Below are 22,553 nucleotides of genomic sequence, written 5' to 3'. Positions count from 1 at the left end.
GATTGAATGGATCAAATGGCTCTGAGCACTATGGGACTTAACATCTGAGGTCATCAGTCCCCTAGAACTTATAACTGCTTAAACCTAACTAACCTAAAGACATCACACATATCCATGCCCGAGACAAGATTCGAACCTGCGACCGTAGCGGTCGCCCGGTTCCAGACTGAAGCGCCTAGAACGGCTCGGCCACTCCAGCCGGTGTCGGGATTGAGGTTGCGCATCATGCAGCCTATTGCGCACAGTTTGAGTCGAAACACGACGTCCCGTGACTGCACGAAAAGCATTATTCAAGAAGGTGGCGTTGCTGTCAGGGTTCCTCCGAGCCATAACCTGTAGGGAGCGGTCATGCACTGCAGTAGTAGCCCTTGGGCGACTTGAGCGAGGCATGTCGTCGACAGTTCCTGTCTCTCTGTATCTCCTCCATGTCCGAACAACATCGCTTTGGTTCACTCCGAGACGCCTGGACACTTCCCTTGTTGGAAGCCCTTCCTGGCACAAAGTAAAGAGGTGGACGCGATCGAACCGCGGTATTGACCGTCTCGAACTACAGACAACACGAGCCGTGTACCTCCTACCTGGTGGAATGACTGGAACTGATCGGCTGTCGGATCCCCTCCGCCTAATAGGCGCTGCTCATGCATGGTTGTTTACATCTATGGGCAAGTTTAGTGACATCTCCGAACAGTCAAAGGGACTGTGTCTGTGATACAAAATATATATATATATATATATATATATATATATATATATATATATATATATATATATATATATATAACGGCTCTGAGCACTATGGGACTTAACATCTGAGGTCATCAGTCCCCTAGAACTTAGAACTACTTAAACCTAACTAACCTAAGGACATCACACACATCCATGCCCGAGGCAGGATTCGAACCTGCGACCGTAGCGGTCACGCGGTTCCAGACTGAAGCGCCTGGAACCGCTCGGCCACTCCAGCCGGCGTTACAATATCCACAGTCAAAGTCTATCTTCAGGAGTTCAGGGAACCGGGGTGATGCAAAACTTTTTTTTTTATGTGTGTGTTACGGCGTAGCACCGCAGGAGCGCTGAGAAACGTGTTGCAGCCTCTCGACGTACACTTAATATCTTTTTATATTGTAGTCATAGGATAGTAGGTTTTGCATTTTGTGAAGCGGACAGTTCTACATTATGGATATGTACACCTTTCTTCAGTTTTCGGCAGTAGTAATGATACAGACTACAGAAGACAAATTATGTCTAACGTCTGGGACAATTCTTTAATAGGCCCAGCAGCTTCACATGATTTCTCTGAAATCATTTAATTCTTGTCGTTGGCAATGTCCTGTTAGGGTAATTGGCCCATTATGACGAAACTAGAACTCGTAAGTCATAAGTCAGATAAACGTACGTCTCGGCGTTTTCATGTTCAGTACGCAATTGCTATTGCCAGTTCTTTGGAAACAGACGAACTGAACGCATTGGAGTCCAAAATGAAGACGGAGTAGTATTATATGAGTAGGAGGAATAGCAGAAAGATGGAAACAATACCATGAAAAACTGTATGCAGAAGAACATAATGATGATCTAGAACTGGAGGAAGCACAGGAAGTCGCTCCGGAAGAATGAGGAGACCATATCGTGCACGATGACTTCTAGCTTGCAGTCAGTCAGCTAAAAGCTGGGAACCCCACTGGAGTTGATATACCGGCAGAACTCATCAAGGCTGCTGGAGAATAGCTACATGAAGAACTGTTCCACTTCATACAAGTTATGTGCGAAATCGGGGAGCTCCCAACAACAGGTGTTTAACAAATGTAGCACCGTGCCAATACCGAAGAAAGCGTCTGCAAACGGATGAGGACAGTAGAGTACCCACAGTTTGGTAATACACGCCTCGAAGAGCTTGACCTCTGCCATTCTAAGGCGGATCGAAGGAAGGATAGATTATTCACTGGACATGGCCGATCAGTTTGGCTGTAGAAGAGGAGTAGGGACACGACAAGCAGTACTCGGCTTACGGTTAATTCTTGAAAAAAGGCTAAAGAAGTCTCAAGACACATATTTCGTCTTCATCGACTTAGAAAAAGCATTTGACAATAAAGACTGTCGACAGTTTTTTGAGATGTTGAGAGAGACTGGTATAACGTATAATGACAGAAGATTAGTGCAGAGAATGTATAGAGATGAGGTGGCTGTGGTAAGACGTGGAAAATATGAAGAAGGAGCCGCTATCAAGCAGGGTGTACGACAGGGCTGTTGACTCTCTCCAGTCTAGTTCAATGGATACATTTAGAGGGCAATAGATGAAGCTAAGGGGAAACTAGGAGCTATAGGAGGAATTAACAGTCCTGGTAAGAAAATAGACATATTGAGATATGCTGACGATATCGCCATGTTAAGTGAAGATGCAAAACATTAAAAGCGATGGAGACCCTTAGATATTCCTGTAATATAAAAGTTAATAAATGTAAAACAAATATTAGTTGTGAGTAGGCAAAACACCATTACCGAATGCTCACTTAGCAGGGAGAGACTGGAGAACGTCGAATCCTTTGCCTACCTGAGAGTAAAATTACATCAGACGGAAGATCAAGGAAGGATATTACAAGCAGAATCCACCAGGAAAATGCCACTTTTAACAAGAGAAGGAGCCTTTCCACATGCAACAACGTAGACAAATATCTCAGGGAAGAGCTCATAAGACCTTTGTCTGCAGTGTGCTGCTTTACGGATGTGAAACATAGACACTGGGAAAATCAGAAGACCATGTAATAACAGTCTTCGAGATGTGGTGCTACCGCAGGCTTCTCATTATTTTCTGAACAGACGAGATATCAAACGAAGAGGTGGTCCACAGAGTGGAGGAAGAGAAGTGTTGCCTCCTGCAGCTCCTCAGATACAGGAGGGGCACATGGGTTGGCCATCTGCTAAGACGCGATGGTATTGTCAAAAATATGAGTGAAGGAGCGAAGAATGCAAGAGGCAGACCGAGACTAGAATCCATCAACCAGACCATGGAGGGTACCAGTTGCACTACCTGTATCATTCTCAAGAGGAGGGCCGAAAACAGAAATGAATGACGAGCTGCTGCTAACCATCCCGAAGGCACTGGCCACGGACCAAAGAAGAAAAAATGAGTGCAGCTACCAGATCTATGAAAATTAGTTGCATCTCATAAGGAGGAACTCTTACAAACGCGCAGAGACTCCTTTCCATTACACACTAGCAGAAACTTAAAATTGACTACCTATAATATACTTGCTTCGAAACACCATTTACGCTTGGCGCTCTGACAACATGCAGAAAAGACAACTATTTGTAAATTAGTATTGTGGACAGTACCTGCAATTCGCAGATGACACTATTCTGTACTCGAAAGGCATTGATGCCAGCAAGGCTCAACAAGAAACAGATGCTTTGTTTGATGCTACAAGAAAAAACTCAAAAATTGGTATGTATCCTCAGTGGCAAAGGATACCTGAAAAGGGCAGGAACTGTGAAGCTTCTGGGGCTCCTGGTGGACAGTAAACTCACTTGGCAAGAACATATTGCACGTGTATGTGACAAACTGTCACGTTTCATATACCTCCTGAGAAAACTGAAACATGTCATAACTGATCAGTATCTGCTGACGAAAATTACTAATTGTTGCACAACCATATCAGCTATGGACTTTTGCTATGGAATTACTCGACTTTACAAAGAAAAGCAAGAAGGATTGTAACGTGGAGCAAGAAAATGGACCACTGCAAACCCATCTTCACACGCCTAGGAGTGATGACAATTTTCAGTCAGTATGTCTTCGCCTGTCTCATGTATGTGAAAGCAAATCATGAAACATTCACCAACAGAAGTGACTTCCACAATTGTAACACGTGCAGCAAGGAAATGCATTCCTTGGACTTTGTGCAATTTCTAGGAAAGATGTCGCAAAATCTACACCAAAGAACACTCTACAGTTTAAATGAGTTCTTTGACAGTGAAACAGCAAATTGGACTCCCTAAACAATGTGCTGCCATATTAAATGAAGTTCACATGTATTTGTTAAAATTTTCTCGCTCTATATGTCATTAAGTATTACACTATACTTATGCTAATTTGTTTTCATATTATAATGCTTGTGTAATCTTAATTTTGTAGCACTGATGCAGTCTATCCAGTATTAGCTTTCTTTTCATTCTCGGTCAATTTCATTCCTCGGTACTCTATATTACCTTTGTTCTTCCTCAGCATTGTCTTGTTTCAGCCTACTTCTTAGTTTTTAATTTTTCACTATGCTTTCTGTAATTCATTCTCTTCCATGCTTTGCATTCTGTCTGCCAACTACTGAAGCTGCTGAACTTGTGAAAAGTACTACAGGTTGTTTTACTAGTAACTTCTGATTGATATTTTGTAGCTAACAAACTTTCTCCGTTCCACTCACGTTCGTACTCGATTTATTCGAAGTACTTCTCGGGTACATCATTTTCTCGCGCTTGTTCGGTTATGAAATCTTCCTCGTTAACTGCTGGCTTAGTGAGGCGCGATGGAGTTGCGACGAACTGAGCTATTAGCGTTCTTCCTGCCGCCACTGGATTCCCGTCAACAACGGAAGATTACTTCCGTATCACAAATGGGAGAACATTCTTCGTAACATTCGGTTCGTAAAGCTAATTCTCCGATGATGAGAACGAAAAATACCGGCATTCTCGAGTGCTTTACGTCTCACTATGTGCAAGTTCAAGAAAACACTTAGAAGGCGGAGCTCTTGGAACTAATAACAACAAAACAAATCGCAATTTCCGTGGAAAATTGTTTCGATAAGGTAAAAGAAGGCGGCCAAAGGATTTTCGAATTTCCAACATATCGTCAAGTCTGACAACTTTGGCACATGTAACAAAGATTCCTGGAAAATGAAGTGATCATAAAAAGTAATTAAGTGAGGGCAGTTCCACATTTTTCCGGCTGCTGGAGAGGCACTTTCCCAGCAGCACGGCTGTCGTGCAAACGGCGCCATAGCCTGAGCTGTACATGACAGGCTGTACCGGTAGCAGCACGTCAGACGTTCCGAAAATTTGACACATTAACTAAACAAATGGATCGCAATAAATTACACTACTGGTCATTAAAAATGCTACACCAAGAAGAAATGCAGACGATAAACGGGTATTCATTGGACAAATATATTATACTAGAACTGACATGTGATTACATTTTCACGCAATTTGGGTGCATAGATCCTAAGAAATCAGTACCCATAACAACCACCTCTGGCCGTAATAACGGCCTTGATACGCCTGGGCATTGAGTCAAACAGAGCTTGGATGGCGTGTACAGGTACAGTTAACCATGCAGCTTCAACACGCTACCACAGTTCATCAAGAGTAGTGACTGGCGTATTGTGACGAGCCAGTTGCTCGGCCACCATTGACCAGACGTTTTCATTTGCTGAGAGATCTGGAGAATGTGCTGGTCGTGCATTATCCTGCTGAAATGTAGGGTTTCGCAGGGATCGAATGAAGGGTAGACCCAAGGGTCGTAACACATCTGAAATGTAACGTACACTGTTCAAAGTGCCGTCAATGCGAACAAGAGGTGAACGAGACGTGTAACCAATGGCACCCCATACCATCACGCCGGGTGATACGTCAGTACGGCGATGACGAATAGACACTTTCAATGTGCGTTCACCGCGATGTCGCTAAACACGGATGCGACCATCATGATGCTGTAAACAGAACCTGGATTCATCCGTAAAAATGACGTTTTGCCATTCGTGCACCCAGGTTCGTCGTTGAGTACACCATCGCAGGCGCTCCTGTCTGTGATGCAGCGTCAAGAGTAACCGCAGCCATGGTCTCCGAGCTGATAGTCCATGCTGCTGCAAACGTCGTCGAACTGTTCGTGCAGATGGTTGTTGTCTTGCAAACGTCCCCATCTGTTGACTCAAGGATCGAGACGTGGCTGCACGATCCGTTACAGCCGTGCGGATAACATGCCTGTCATTTCGACTGCTAGTGATACGAGGCCGTTGGGATCCAGCACGGTGTTCCGTATTACCCTCCTGAACCCACCGATTCCATATTCTGCTAACAGTCATTGGATCTCGACCAACGCGAACAGCAATGTCGCGATACGATAAACCGCAATCGCAATAGGCTACAATTCGACCTTTATGAAAGTCGGAAACGTGATGGTACGCATTTCTCCTCCGTACACGAGGCATCACAACAACGTTTCACCAGGCAACGCCGGTCAACTGCTGTTTGTGTATGAGGAATCGGTTGGAAACTTCCCTCATGTCAGCACGCTGTAGGTGTCGCCACCGGCGCCAACCTTGTGTGAATGCTCTGAAAAGCTAATCATTTGCATATCACAGCATCTTCTTCCTGTCGGTTAAATTTCGCGTCTGTAGCACGTCATCTTCGTGGTGTAGCAATTTTAATAGTCAGTAGTGTAATTGCACGCGTGTTCTTTTATAGACGTCTGAAGAAAAGAAGAAATACAATGCAGTGGCTTCATCCAACCAACATGAGAAGGAACAGCGTTGAATCATTCTTTATACTAATTGAGAAACGATCGTGATAAATTTTTTAATTACTTTAGGATCAGTATGCAAACTTTTGACGATCTCTTGTAAGAATGGTGGAACTGAATCCGAAGCAGCAACAGAACCGTCCGAGACTGTATCCGACCTATACATACTTTGGAAAAATTAAACATTTTAAATTTATTGTAACTTTTATATTCCTGTTCCAAAGGACTTTAATATATTATGTAGTATTATGTATCTGAAAGGTATTTACGAACCAAAGACGCATGTATTAAAATATAATATTATAACAGACAAAAATCTTAAATGCAAAACGACACTTGAGAAAACAAAAGTTACATGTTTAATTAAGTGATAAGGTTTTGGAGTTGTCTGAGACAGAGGGGGTGTGCAAAATGGCATGGCATGGTAGTGGTTACCCTGTGCCAGGCATGGGGTGGGCTAGAATAATCAACCACACTTGTATTTACTGGCTGACCTGCGTTTTTCAATTTCAGAAATGCTTTGTAACATTCTCAGCTGGATTTTCACTACTTCGTCGTCATAAAATCCGTCTAAGGACGGATTTATCCCATTGAAAAACGACGAACAGACTTTTACTTCAAGGCACCATTCACACTGAGGTGATAAAAGTCATTGGATGCCTCCTAGTGTCGTGTCGGACATCCTTTCGCCCGGTCTAGTGCAGCAACTCGACGTGCCATGGAATCTGCAAAAAAAAAAAAAAAAAAAAAAAAAATATATATATATATATATATATATATATATATATATATATAATAAAAAATAAAAAAAAAGGTTCAAATGGCTCTGAGTACTATGGGACTTAACATCTGAGGTCAACAGTCCCCTGCCGGAGGCAGAATTCGAACCTACGACCGTAGCAGCCGCGCGGTTCTGGACTGAAGCGCCCAGAACCGCACGGCCACCGCGGCCGGCTTGGACTGAGCAAATCGATGGAATTCCCCTTCTGCCTCTATAGCCGTCCGAAATAGCGGATGCGTTGCCGGTGCAGGATTTTGTGCACGAACTGACCTCTCGATTATGTCCCACATCGGGTGAGCTCGGTGGCCAAATCATTCACTCGAATTGCTCAGAATGTTCTCTAAATCAATCGCGAACTATTGTGGCCTAGTGATATGGCGCATTGTCATCCATAAAGATTCCATCTTTAGTACGGAACATGAAAAAAAAACATACTGATGACGTAAGCTCTATTTTTATTCATATTTAAATATAAAGGGTGTTAAAAAAAAGGGTCAAGTACTCTGAGAGGTGGTAGTGTCACCGAAACAAGAAAAATATGTGCAATAAAAATGGGCCAGCAAATGCAAACTTTCTTAGATAAGTCCAATAAACATGGGTCCGGAAATGCATACATTCTGCGATATGTGTTTACAGGAGGTAGTCAACGTGGCATCCGTTCATGAGATTGCACCCCTCTGCCCCCCGGTGCAAGGAATGACGCACCCTTTGAAGTATACCCGGTTGTTGTTGTACCTGGTAGTGTCTGCACAGCGTTGGTCGGCGTGGCGTAGACGAATTCCTTCAAGTGTCGCCATAACCAAAACTCTAGAGAACTGAGGTCTGGGGAACGAGCAGACCAAGGTGTGGGGTGCCCCCATGAGTCCACTGGTCCTGAAAGGTCTGTGTCAGATGTGCGCCGTCATGCATGAACCACATTTGTATTCGTTGATGCAACGGCACATTCTCCAGCAAGGTATGCATTTAATGAGAAAGTCCACATAACGTGCCACAGTTAACCTTAGTGGTAGCACATATGGCCCCGTCAATCTTACGCCAAGTACTCCTGTCCATACTCCGATTGATAATCGGCGTTAATGCACTCTTTTCTGAATTGCTTGGGGATTTATATCTGCTCATACAGGCTGGCTACGGAAATTCACAGCACCGGCTCCTGTGAACCCTGCCTCATCGGTAAACGAAACTTTGGATGTGAACAGTGGATCTGCAGCGCGCTTCTGCCAACAGCCATTGATAGAACCGCCATCTGCCAAGATGATCGTGTGGCTTTAGAGTCCGAACGCGTTGTAAATAATAAATGTTCATGAAGTACCCCCCCAGAAAAGAGAACGAGACTGCTCCTAATCGTCGCACACTGGTCCCAGAGGTTTCTTCCGCAGAACATCTACATCTATACTCCGCAGGCAACCTGACGGTGTGTGGCGGAGGGTACCTTGAGTACCTCTATCGGTTTTCCCTTCTATTCCAGTCTCGTATTGTTCGTGGAAAGAAAGGTTGTCGGTATGCCTCTGTGTGGGCTCTAATCTCTCTGATTTTATCCTCATGGTCTCTTCGCTAGATATACGTAGGAGGGAGTAATATACTGCTCGACTCCTCGGTGAAGGTATGTTCTCGAAACCTCAACAAAAGCCCGTACCGAGCTACTGAGCGTCTCTCTTTCAGAGTCTTCCACGTGAGTCTACCTATCATCTCCGTAACGCTTTCGCGATTACTAAATGATCCTGTAACGAAGCGCGCTGCTCTCCGTTGGATCTTCTCTCTTCTATCAACCCTACCTGGTACGGATCCCACACTGCTGAGTAGTATTCAAGCAGTGGGCAAACAAGTGTAGTGTAACCTACTTCCTTTGTTTTTGAACTGCATTTCCGTAGGATTCTTCCAATGAATCTCAGTCTGGCATCTGCTTTACCGACGATCAACTTTATATGATCATTCCTTTTTAAATCACTCCTAATGCCTACTCCCAGATAATTTATGGAATTAACTGCTTCCAGTTGCTGACCTGCTATATTGTAGCTAAAAGATAAAGGATCTTTCTTTCTATGTATTCGCAGCACATTACACTTGTCTATATTGAGGTTCAGTTGCCATTCCCTGCACCATGCGTCAATTCATTGCAGATCCTCCTGCATTTCAGTACAATTTTTCATTGTTAAGCCTCTCGATATACTACAGCATCATCCGCAAAAAGCCTCAGTGAACTTCCGATGTCATCCACAAGGTCATTTATGTATATTGTGAATAGCAACGGTCCTACGACACTCCCCTGCGGCACACCTGAAATCACTCTTACTTCAGAAGACTTCTCTCCGTTGAGAACGACATGTGTAAGTAGGCGGTTTAGGTTTTTATGTTGGTAACGTCACCTAGCGCTCTGTATGAAAATCACTGGCTGTGCTGTGTGCAGTCTGTGCTGTGGCTGGTTGGCATTGTCGGAATAGTCGCTATTGTAGTGTTGGGCAGTTAGATGTGAACAGCGCGTAGCGTTGCGCAGTTGGAGGTGAGCCGCCAGCAGTGGTGGATGTGGGGAAAGAGATAGCGGAGTTTTGACAGCGGATGATCTGGACGCGTGTCCATCAGAGACAGTAAATTTGTAAGACTGGATGTCATGAACTGATATATATATATATATATATATATATATAAAATAAACAATATATATATATATATATATATATATATAGAATAAACAATGTATTTACCTTAATAGTGTTCAAAACTCATTATATATATATATATATATATATATAATGACTATTAAGGTAAATACATTGTTTATTCTCTATCAAAATCTTTCATTTGCTAACTATGTTTATCAGTAGTTAGTGCCTTCAGTAGTTAGAAACTTTTATTTAGCTGGCAGTATCGGCGCTCGCTGTATTGCAATAGTTCGAGTAACGAAGATTTTTGTGAGGTAAGTGATTCATGAAAGGTATAGGTTATTCTTAGGCAGGGCCATTCTTTTGTGGGGATTTTTTTAAAGTCAGATTGCGTTGCGCTATAAATATTGTGTGTCAGTTTAAGCACACTCATTTATAATTTTTCTAAGGGGACGCTTCACATCCTGCGTTCTGTTGTGTAGGAACTCTTCAATCCAATCAAACAATTGGTTGCTAGTCCATACACTCTTACTTTGTTCATTAAACGACTGTGGGGAACTGTATCAAACGCCTTGCAGAAGTCAAGAACAAGGCATCTACCTGCGAACCCGTGTCTATAGCACACATAGCAAACGCTCCTCCATGTCAGATGTGCGGGGCCTTCTACTGTCAGTCTTCCGAAGTGCAAGGGTACCTGTGTCTCTCATACACTGGAAAAGTTTACCGAACAGCTTATCACAGGGCACTCTGCGCTGTGGATATTTTTCAGTGTAGAAGGGCACGAGCTCGCAGGCTATATCCATTTGCTAAACCATAGCAGAATATCACCGCCGCCCGGGGTAGCCGTGCGATCTAGGGCGACTTGCCACGGTTCTCGCGGCTGACCCCCTTCTGAGGTTCGAGTCCTCCCTCGGGCATGGGTGTGTTGCTGTCCTTAGCGTAAGTTAGTTTAAGTAAGATTAAGCCTATGGACCGATGACCTCAGCAGTTTGGTCCCATAGGAACTTACCACAAATTTCCAAAATGTATATCATACCCACCATTTCACTTGTCAAGTAGTAGGACTCCATTGCTAACAAGTGGTGGACGAGAGAAATTGTAAATGTACTACACCATTTGTACTTACAAACAGCGCAATAAAAATAAACACATAAGTGAATCCGCATTTGGAAAAAGGTGAAACACCACGATACGTACCCAGAGTTGAAAGTACTGTAGGCAAACAGACACGACGAAAACTAACGTAGCCTACACGTGACTCGAATCACAAAACTGACTGCAGACCACCTAATGGTAGGTAGAGTAGTGTAAGTAAGACATCATAGGACCCTGACAACACATTTGACGGAGCGTCAATGCAACAACTGTGCTAATATCTGCAACCAAGTGTCGCGCAGCCCTTCCTATAAACACGTGTTTGATCCGGAAAGTATGTGTTTCCGGACCCATGTTTATTGGACTTATTTTCCTTGTTTCCATGAGTACTACCACCTCTCAAAATATATGATACTTTTTTTGAACGCCCTGTATATTTAAATATGAATAAAAGCAGAGCTTACGTCATCAGTATGTTTTTTTTTTTTTCATAATGATGCAAAGTAGCTTCAGGGAGGTTGGCCTTCCTAGCGGCGGTGTTAAGAGGATTTCCATTTCTTACGTGTTGCATTGCCTCTTTCATTGGTTTCTTGTTCCATTTCTGAACATCTGTCTTCCTTATAACACTTGCCCCACGATTATTGCGTAGCCTGTAATCAGAATGACATAAGTGTACAATAACGAAGGAATTACAAGCATGGCAACAGAGAGAGGCGTGCAAGACTACAAATTCGCCATCTTAGCCTCTGCATAATTCGCCACCTTAACCGCAATCGACATTTTGGATACAGACTTAAACATACACAGAGTCTTACAGAATAATTTCATTAACTCATTACTGCGGTCTAAGGCGCTGCAGTCATGGACTGCGCGGCTGGTCCCGGCGGAGGTTCGAGTACTCCCTCGGGCATGGGTGTGTGTGTGTGTTTGTCCTTAGGATAATTTAGGCTAAGTAGTGTGTAAGCTTAGGGACTGATGACCTTAGCAGTTAAGTCCCATAAGATTTCATACACATTTCAACATTTCTTTTTTGAACTCATTACTAAAGCGTCAGGAAATCTATAAGCCTTAAGAGGAATCAACTAATATTCACTAATAAAAAATATCACACACATGAAACTTATTTAAACCGTAGGAAAAATTGTTACAAAACCAAGTGGACCTTGTTCAACAGACATGTCCGCACAGCGCACTAAGAAAGCAATACCATAATACACGTAGCACCATTTGCAAAGATATCGGAGAAATTCAAAATTCGTCATCTTAGAGTCATCGTCAACTTACCCGACCTTTCCCATGACCCAAGCCAGAACGTTAACAGCTTCATTTTGTTTCACCTCCATCGCATCACTATAGACGGTGTCCTACGTGAGCGAGCTGTTGCGAAGTTGATGCGGGCTGCGATCGCGCGCAAACACCAAAACAATTGCCAGCGGCTGGGTGTGCTATGTGAGCGCACACGTGCGGGGCTTCATGCGACGCACGATGCCACGACACACAGCCGAGCAGATGGTTTCATATTTTCGCGCGGATTGGACGCGGTTTGCGGTTTGTTGTTCAGCTTACAATGTATGAAACTTTGACAGAGCTGTTCAGGAACTTTTATACTGTGGGACAAGCGAAATAAAATTTGCACTTCGTGACTTGTCGAAAGTCTCGGTACAACTTAGTTCATTGACATATTTCGGTACTTCGTCATCAGAACATAGTTGTGCTAAAAAGAAAAGGAAGAATTGTAAATGAAATGCCTCAGAAAAACTATATGCACAATGGTCAGTGATTGCATTAATACATACAAAGAACAAGCCACACAGCTACGGAGCAATGGGCACATAACATACTGAAAACGGTATTGATGCAACGGCTGACCATTGTGTATATAACTGTTCTGTTGCATTTCATATTGTACTTGTTACACTCTGATGACGATGTAGTGAAACATGTCAATAAATTAAATTGCAACCAAGACATATCACAATTCATTAAGTGTAGATGGAAGCATATATATGTATCGAGTGAAGATAAAAGGAATAAAAGTTATAATAACCGTTTAATATCATACTGTGAATGCAAGGAAGTTGCCAAAGTAATTGGTACTGCATGTAAGTACATATAACACATTTATTACGATCGTGTTTTATTCTCTTTCTATAGAATTTTGTTCAAAACACAATTTAAAGTTTTCCTTCACTTTCACGGCTGCTCGCGATGAAGCATTACATCTTTTGTAAATTGCCTTGTGGTTTTGGTGTATGTTGGCGTACATCCTGGAAAAGTGCAACCTGAATTTCATTGGTTGATACTAGATTACAGATGATGTGTAATTAAGTTATAGCTTTCACGATACGTACTGCATTTTCTAGAATGGTTTCGACAGGTTTACGCAAAATTCTAATTTTAGATGTTATACAGGATGATTTGGTGATGATGTTAAAAGCTTTCAGGGATGACAGAGAAAGCTAAATGTATCTATTTCGGGTAAGGGGTCTTAGTCCAGAAACGACTGGGTCGAAAGTTATGAGCGAAAATCGCTCTGGTACATTTGACAGTGACCTCTTCTGCTGCAAGCTCTTTGCATTCAATATTCTGGGAGGAGATAACATGGACGAAAACAAGAAGAAAACGTCCATTGAACATGGGCTCTAAAATGGTTACTGTAACGTGCTCATCAGTGCTACTAGTAAACAAGTACTAATATCTCTTCAGATACCGTATGCATTTTAGAAACCATGCCTACTGGACAATTTTTTTTCTTGTTTCTATCTATACTAACTCCTCCCAGAAAACAGAAACCAAGGAGCTTGGAGTAGAAAAGGCCCAATGTCAGAGGTATCAGAACGATTGTCGAAAGTCGGGTCGTTTCCGGTCCAGGGTCCTTTACTTCATATTGATACAGTTAACCTTCCCCACCATCCTTGAAAGTTTGTAGCATCATCACGAAATCACCCTGTTGTCCCAAAAGAACATTCTATTAACACTCTTGCCTAAGATAATAGATTGTTGTATCTATCTTTAGCGTCACCTACAGTCATTGTTCTTTCTGGCAAAAGCCTCATTAAATATTCCTCTAGAGGAAATGTTACACAGCGCTTCACAGTGGATCCGGGCAAAAATTCTTCTTTATTTTCAATCTTCCCATTTCTATTGCAAGTCGGAAGGGCCAGTCATCAAAAACATCTGAGTCCATCTCTTTGCCGTAGGAGCCTACATTCACCGTAATAAACCTATAATTTGCATCAGTGACAGCTAATAATCCAATAGAAATGAAGGATTTGTAGTGCATGGAACCAGATTTACTGAGTTTTAAATATGAATGTGTTTCCCAGCAATACTTTCAAGGCTGTTACGGAATTGCCATCTGTCCCAAAAACATTATCTTCTGTTAACTCAGGCATGTACTGTTAAAAATGTTGTCCAGTTAGCTTTACTAACTTCTGCAACGATCGTGGAGATACAGCAGTCGGTTTTCAATTTTCTCAAAGAAAAAACCAGTTGGTGGAACTGCATTGGTTGAATTTAGTTGCCAAACATGTTTTATAGCGTCCGCGATATAACCAAACATGATAGGCAACATTCGAGTGTACTTCTTGACTAGCAAAGGTTGATACCTCAATTTTTCATACAATCGATGAAATTCTTCATGAATGTGCTTTTCAAAACAAATAATATTGGTTTTACTCCTTTGTCGTAGACAACGTTTCCTCAGTGTTTGATATTTAAGATACGAGTTTTCCATTGGAAATGGAAATGAGCGTTTGGCGTCATTGGCCGGGAGGCCCTTTACGCCTTGGTGCAGGTCTTATTACATTCGACGCCACATTGGGCGACCTGCGCCCCGGATGGGAATGGTTCAAATGGCTCTGAGCAATATGGGACTTAACATCTGAGGTCATCAGTCCCCTAGAACTTAGAACTACTTAAACCTAACTAACCTAAGGACATCACACACATCCATGCCCGAGGCAGGATTCGAACCTGCGACCGTAGCAGTCCTACAGTGCCAGACTGCAGCGACCAGAACCGCACGGCCACCGCGGCCGGCCCGGATGGGAATGAAATGATGTCTTTCGTCTGTCCATAAGGAATGTACTGTGCTGCCTGGATGGGTGTGCTTGCGGCGGAGTAACGCGTCTACTTCCATGAACTGTTCCATGACTCAGCTGCTAAGGCAGTGCGCCTTTGCCAGCATGCTAAAATACGAGGGCAGTTCAATAAGTAATGCAACACATTTTTTTTCTGAAACAGGGGTTGTTTTATTCAGCATTGAAATACACCAGGTTATTCCCCAATCTTTTAGCTACACAACACTATTTTTCAACGTAATCTCCATTCAATGCTACGGCCTTACGCCACCTTGAAATGAGGGCCTGTATGCCTGCACGGTACCATTCCACTGGTCGATGTCGGAGGCAACGTCGTACTGCATCAATAACTTCTTCATCATCCGCGTAGCGCCTCCCACGGATTGCGTCCTTCATTGGGCCAAACATATGGAAATCCGACGGTGCGAGATCGGGGCTGTAGGGTGGATGAGGAAGAACAGTCCACTGAAGTTTTGTGAGCTCCTCTCGGGTGCGAAGACTTGTGTGAGGTCTTGCGTTGTCATGAAGAAGGAGAAGTTCATTCAGATTTTTGTGCCTATGAACACGCTGAAGTCGTTTCGTCAATTTCTGAAGAGTAGCACAATACACTTCAGAGTTGATCGTTTGACCATGGGGAAGGACATCGAACAGAATAACCCCTTCAGCGTCCCAGAAGACTGTAACCATGACTTTACCAGCTGAGGGTATGGCTTTAAACTTTTTCTTGGTAGGGGAGTGGGTGTGGCGCCACTCCATTGATTGCCGTTTTGTTTCAGGTTCGAAGTGATGAACCCATGTTTCATCGCCTGTAACAATCTTTGACAAGAAATTGTCACCCTCAGCCACATGACGAGCAAGCAATTCCGCACAAATGGTTCTCCTTTGCTCTTTATGGTGTTCAGTTAGACAACGAGGGACCCAGCGGGAACAAACCTTTGAATATCCCAACTGGTGAACAATTGTGACAGCACTACCAACAGAGATGTCAAGTTGAGCACTGAGTTGTTTGATGGTGATCCGTCGATCATCTCGAACGAGTGTGTTCGCACGCTCCGCCATTGCAGGAGTCACAGCTGTGCACGGCCGGCCCGCACGCGGGAGATCAGGCAGTCTTGCTTGACCTTGCGGCGATGATGACACACGCTTTGGCCAATGACTCACCGTGCTTTTGTCCACTGCCAGATCACCGTAGACATTCTGCAAGCGCCTATGAATATCTGAGATGCCCTGGTTTTCCGCCAAAGGAAACTCGATCACTGCCCGTTGTTTGCAACGCACATCCGTTACAGACGCCATTTTAACAGCTCCGTACAGCGCTGCCACCTGTCGGAAGTCAATGAAACTATACGAGACGAAGCGGGAATGTTTGAAAATATTCCACAAGAAATTTCCGGTTTTTTCAACCAAAATTGGCCGAGAAAAAAAATGTGTTGCATTACTTATTGAACTGCCCTTGTAAAATACTTAAACTTCTACAAAAAAAATTTCTTGAGAACTTTATCAGCGATCTTATATTAATATGACAATTAAAAACAGTCTTGATCGCAAATTTCTTTTAATCGGAGCGACCGGTTTTAATCCTTAAGGATCATCTTCAGACTCCAGAAAGGCAGGTGGACTGATTGCAGTCAGTTCAGCGTCATCGATCGGCGCAGCCTGCTCCATGGAAGTCAATCTGCCGTTCTGGAGTCTGAAGATGATCCTTAAGGATTGAAACCGGTCACTCCGATTAAAAGAAATTTGCGATCAAGACTGTTTTTTAATTATCACTTTAACTTCTATTTTCTCCAAACTGTAGTGAGATAGGGCTTTCGTTCCGGCTCTAAAAACAATTTCGATATGATAGCTGGATTTAATAAGCAACATGTAACACTCAAAACAAAAAAACGTGAAGTAGGCCAGCGACCACATTTTCACTGTAAATCATAGAAATTTTGTGTGGTAGCCTACTTATGCCGTCGACACACGGTATGATTTAGCTAACGTTGAAATGGCATTCAATGAGTTTTGTGAAGTCACTTCCTGCTATTTCTCGTTGAGAAGCCATTCCGTCACGTGAAACAAAATAAATTCTGAGACATTTCGGCAATGTGCCACGTAAAGTAGAACCAATAGAAAGCAAGAACGCTCCCTACGTCACAAGCAGAAAGCAAGACGCCATACTGTAATTGTGTTCAGTAGAAGCCCAAATTCGGTGGGTTTTATGTTACACGCTGCACCCTACGAATATACGCTATTTTTAAGCACCTGCACGTTGAAAGTCTCGAGATGAATAGTTATTGATACGAGTTGTAATAAAATGACTGGAAAAGTCATGATGGTGGTTAAAGAATTTTTGTTTTTAGTTATTTTCGCGTTACAGCTCGTGTGTAATGAGAGTAAGCCGTTTTAAAGTAACGACCCATTTAAGATTCATGAAAACATGTCGTTCTAATTATGATTTATTATATAATTAAGAATCAATAACATTTTGGAGAATAAAGTAAAGGACGACAAATTTGCCTGTGCGTATCAGCTTAACGAAGTTTGCTGAGGCACTGCACACAGGCTGAGCAGTAGAGCGGACATGGGTTGCGGTACCGCTATATTATTATTATTATTATTTTCACCTTCGCATTCTCTAAAAGGTTGTGGGAGTTTCATAAGAAATTGATAAAAGTAATTTCTGTAATATTTGATGTTATGTAAATTTGAGGACGCTGTCAGAAGTGTGTGTGTGTGTGTGTGTGTGTGTGTGCGATTTCGTGAACTTTTATAAGCTGTCTTTCCTGAGTGGACTTTTATCAATGAATCTGGTCTTATTACACGTTCACGATTATTAAAATTTTTGTTTATTTAGACCACATGACTAGCGTGCGGCCAGGAAAAGAAATGTTCGTTTTAATAGAGCTAAGATACGAATTATACGCGCATTCTTTTTGTGAACGAATTCTCAAGCCAATAAATCCGACAACCGCTGATGGAGAGCGCTGAGAGCGCAAAATCACAAGTAGCTCGTACCGTGTGCCGGCGGCTCTGTGTCTGGCGTCATGGGCTTATCCCGTCTGCGCGCACGTCAACGTTAGTTGGCTCGTCCTTTGTGTCGACGGCTTTAGGATTTGAAGTACTATACACAGCTCTTGGTCTTGCGGTAGCGTTCTCGCTTCCCGCGCACCCGGTCCGGGTTCGATTCCTGGCGGGGCCAGGGATTTTCTCCGCCTCGTCATGACTGGCTGTTATGTGTTCTTCATTATCATTGATTCCCAAGTCGCCGAAGTGGCGTAAACTAAAAAGGACTTGCAATAAGGCGGCCGAACTTCCCCGCACGGTGCCTCCCGGCCAGCAATGCCACACGATCATTTCATTTCATCACAATAACTAATACCAATATCGAAAGACTAAACACTTTATCATCAAGCTGTCATGTAAAACTATAAGATATGAAAAAAATCAATTCTGTGTGCCAATTAGTTCCCTCAGAATTGAATGATAAGTATTATGTAATGATGAAAACACCCAAGTAAGTGAATGAATGAATGAATGAAATTTTATTGTCGTTTAGCTATTACAGCAATTGACAAACTCAAGTTACATATATACAAGTTATACAGCATATATACATGGGTTAAAGATCAATATGTGACATAGGTTTTACATAAAATACAATATTTAAAATGAAATAATATGAAAACATTGCATCATAACTGATTCAGTTAAAGAAATTATGCTGCACTCTCCAAATCGGTACCACTATGATATTTTACAGTCGTAAAATTCCTGAAGTGAGTAGTATGGATTTGCAGTTAACCAACTGAACAATTTGTCTTTAAATAAATCAAATGGAGCTTCTACCCATTCTAGTGGCAAATTATTAAACATCTTCATACCCACCACTTCGTAGCTGTTCAATGACTTGGATAATCTGTAGTAAGGTATGTCAAGATTGCTACTATTTCTGGTTCCATGAGAGTGTACATCTCTTCTACGCTGGTATTCTAATAAGTTGCTCATTATATATGCAGTAGGGCAGTGTAAATATACATGTTTATAACAGTTAATATTTTTAAGTTGATAAACAGTGGTTTGCAGTGGGCCAGTTTATCACTGTTTGTGATAATTCGAATTACTTTCTTCTGAAGTACCAAAATGTCCTGAAGGTGTGAGCTATTGCCCCATATTAAAAGCCCATGAGATACAATACTTTGAAAAAAAGCAAAGTAGGCTGATCTTACATAGGCCGCAGGTACATGGTTTATTAAATTCTTTAACAAATACACCACTCTAGACAGCCTTGCACTAATGTATTTAATATGTGGCTCCCAAGTCAATTTACTATCTATAACAATACCTAAGAACTTAGCACTATTCTTGAAGTCTTCTAGTGGCGGATCTCTCAAACTAAATACAATCTTTTGAGTTTTACTCTCATTAAGCAGGAACCCATTAGCTCGGAACCAGACTGATGCCTGTGATATTGTGTCGTTTGCCACAGTTTGGAGCATATCAATGTCTGAGCTGATATTGAAAAAAGTGGTATCATCTGCATAGAGAATGGAGTGAGTATTTATGTAGGATGGTAGATCGTTTGTCATTAGGATAAATAGCGGAGGTCCTAATACTGAGCCTTGTGGCACACTGCACTTAACTTCAGCTAGCTGTGATCTCTGTTTACCAATACAAACAATTTGTCTGCAGTTGCTGAGGAAAGATTCAAAAATGTTGTCAACTTCACTGTTTGTGATTCCGTAATAAACTAGTTTGTTGAGGAGTGAAATATGCTCCACAGAATCGAAGGTTTTGCTAAGATCACAAAAGGTAGCCTGAGCAAAATTTTTTCCTTCATAAGCATTAAGCACTTTTTTAATCAGGGAGTCAATGGCATGGACTGTGGATTTGCCCTTCCTAAAGCCAAATTGTACCGCAGTAATAAAGTGAAACTTCCTGTCAAATTAAAACTGTGTGCTGGACCGAGACTCGAACTCGGGACCTTTGCCTTTCGGCAACAAGTGCTCTACCCACTGAGCTACCCAAGCACAACTCACAACCCGTCCTCACGATTTTACTTCCACCAGTACCTCTTCTCCTACCTTTCAAACTTCACAGAAGCTCTTCTGCTAACGTAAATAAGTGGTTCTTAATTTTTTAAAGGAAATGAAGGATCTTTACCCCAAAACTAACGCCAGTTTGATGTAACTTTGTTTCATTAACATAAAGTATTTTTTACAGCAAGAAACTCGGAAAACTCATTTCTGACATGCGGTTGGGTTGCGTATGTAGAACAGTGCGGGTGGAATCGCTCGCCTACTCGCACGATGCCGTGTTTGCATCGGACGAGACAAGGACCGTGCTCTCTTCCACTTGCAAACCAAACCTGGGTGGTTAAATTTTCTTTCTCTAGGTGGCTTTCGATACACTGCCTTCAACCATATGCTACTGTACTAATGTAATAAAGTAATAATAGTGACAGGAGCCACACATGAAACTCTCTAAATTTTCTGCCATGCAGCAGGGGGGTATGACAGACCGTGGTACTAAGCTGTAAGATCTGTCTGATGCTTTCTGATCTGCTTTACTTGGAGTCTGGTAAGTGTCCACAACATAACTGCAAAAAATATTTTCATTTGTGCGCAGTGCTCAGAATAAGGTACTCTTTGAGGTAAGAAAAATTTCAGAAAACTATTTCTTAAATGTTGTTTTGTTCACAAACCCACAGCTTAGTTTTAGCACATAATGAGAGAGCTGTTTCTTTTGTTTTGATTATTCCCAGTTGTGCAGCATTCCTGACAAATCTGTAGATATACAGGGTTTTCCAAAAAAGATTAATCCAACTTCTACAATCATGAAGACAGAAACTTGTGGCAAATTTGAACTACTGCATGTCTCCAGTTAAAAATGCAGGGTCCCCTGCTCATCCATTCATCAACCAATGTGCATTGAATGGAGGTGATGGTAAAAGCACTCCGTCTTCAGGACACGAGTGGGCTACTGGGACCATCTGACCGCCGTGTCATCCTCAGTGGAGGATGCTGATAGGAGGGGCGTGGGGTCAGCACACCACTCTCCCGGTCGTTATGATGGTATTCTTGACCGAAGCCGCTACTATTCGGTCGGGCAGCTCCTCAATTGGCATCACGAGGCTGTGTGCATCCCGAAAAATGGCAACAGCACATGGTGGCCTAGATGGTCACCCATCCAAGTGCCGACCACACCCGACAGTGCTTAACTTCGGTGATCTCACGGAAACCGGTGTATCCACTGCGGCAAGGTCATTGCTGAGGTGATAGTAACACAACAACAAAAAGTATTTTATGTGCTCTGTTTCAACAGGTGCAGTTCGGTTACAATTTTATGGGTATGATTTTTGTCAAGAGCTCAGCCTCAATAATATATTGGATGTAAGGGCCTTTTTTTTTGTTGGTGTTTGTCAGACTCAGTCTGCGTCCCTCCCCTAGCAACAACTCTGGCTGAACTGCAATGCTGGATAGCAACAGCAGTGAATGCAGTAACTCTAGCCATGCTCACAAAATGAGTCCAGCTATATTCCAAATGTTTGTCATGCATTTGGTGAAGGGCCCATTGAACATTTGTGAATGATAAATGAAAATTTTGGTCCTAAATGTAATTTTAAAAATCATCCCAAGGGCATATGTGCAAACATGTAAAAGATATAATGCTGTAATATTTCGTGGCACTTTTGAAAATAAAAACTTTGGCACCATACAAGCAAGTTAAAATACATCCCAAGTTTCTACCTTCATGCTCGTAGAAGATGTAGTCTTTGAAAATCAGCTGGATCTTTTTTAATTACCCAGTACAATAAGACAAGTAACTGTCTAACTAGTGCTTATTGTTGCAGGGTTCTCGTGTCCTGCAAACAACCCATTCCCGTATGGCGACCACTCGCGACACGCGTTCCCGGGCTCCTGCCGCCTGTTCATTATGTGCTTGCGAGATGGCTCGCACAAGGTCGGTGGCTGTCCTCCTGGCTACGCCTTCAATGCAGAGTCCCGCAACTGTGAGGTGGCTACCGCTGTGCCGGGCTGCAGTGGTCGTATCCTGGGCTCATAATGGGACACTGGTTTGAAAATCGAAAGACAAGATGTGCTATGTTCTGCCAGGAAAAGTGCTCCTGTGTTCTGTCAGTCAGTAAGAGCTTGGTGGTCACTGCCTTCATACAGGTGGAGCTCTCAGTGTATCACCAGAGTCTGCTGTCACTGGCTGTACAATTGTTTCTCTAATTGTTTTCAACAAGAACCACCTTTTACTTTTACTTTTTCAAAGTTATGTAAGCCACTCTACACTTCCACCTTTAAAACTAGTTTTGTTATTTTGTAAACAGTCAACAAAAATTGCATTTATTATGAATATGGACAACTATAAGGAAATATGTTTTCACCATTGATAGCAGCTTAAACATTCCTCTGTGAACAATTGCAAATGTCTGCCAGAGAAGATTTAAACCCACATCCCTACTTTTAGTCAAGAATACTCTTTCTAAATAACAACCCGGT

The 22,553-nt window shown here is 42.5% G+C and overlaps 1 protein-coding gene and 1 pseudogene across 1 annotated transcript in view; one reads left to right on the top strand and one right to left on the bottom strand.

Moving 5' to 3' along the window:
* LOC124776090 overlaps window positions 1-22,255 on the top strand; it is a 69,090-nt gene extending 46,835 nt beyond the window's left edge. Inside the window, exon 3 of the mRNA XM_047250932.1 lies at window positions 21,899-22,255. Within this exon, the coding sequence (XP_047106888.1) occupies window positions 21,899-22,110 (212 nt within the window). The 3' untranslated portion in view covers window positions 22,111-22,255. The remainder of the gene's footprint in view (window positions 1-21,898) is intronic.
* Window positions 21,199-21,316, bottom strand: LOC124778446 (annotated as a pseudogene).
* Window positions 22,256-22,553: the final 298 nt, after the last annotated feature.

Source organism: Schistocerca piceifrons, chromosome 2 (genome assembly GCF_021461385.2).
Source record: "Schistocerca piceifrons isolate TAMUIC-IGC-003096 chromosome 2, iqSchPice1.1, whole genome shotgun sequence".
NCBI lineage: Eukaryota > Metazoa > Arthropoda > Insecta > Orthoptera > Acrididae > Schistocerca > Schistocerca piceifrons.
This window is presented reverse-complemented; position numbering and strand designations above follow the sequence as displayed.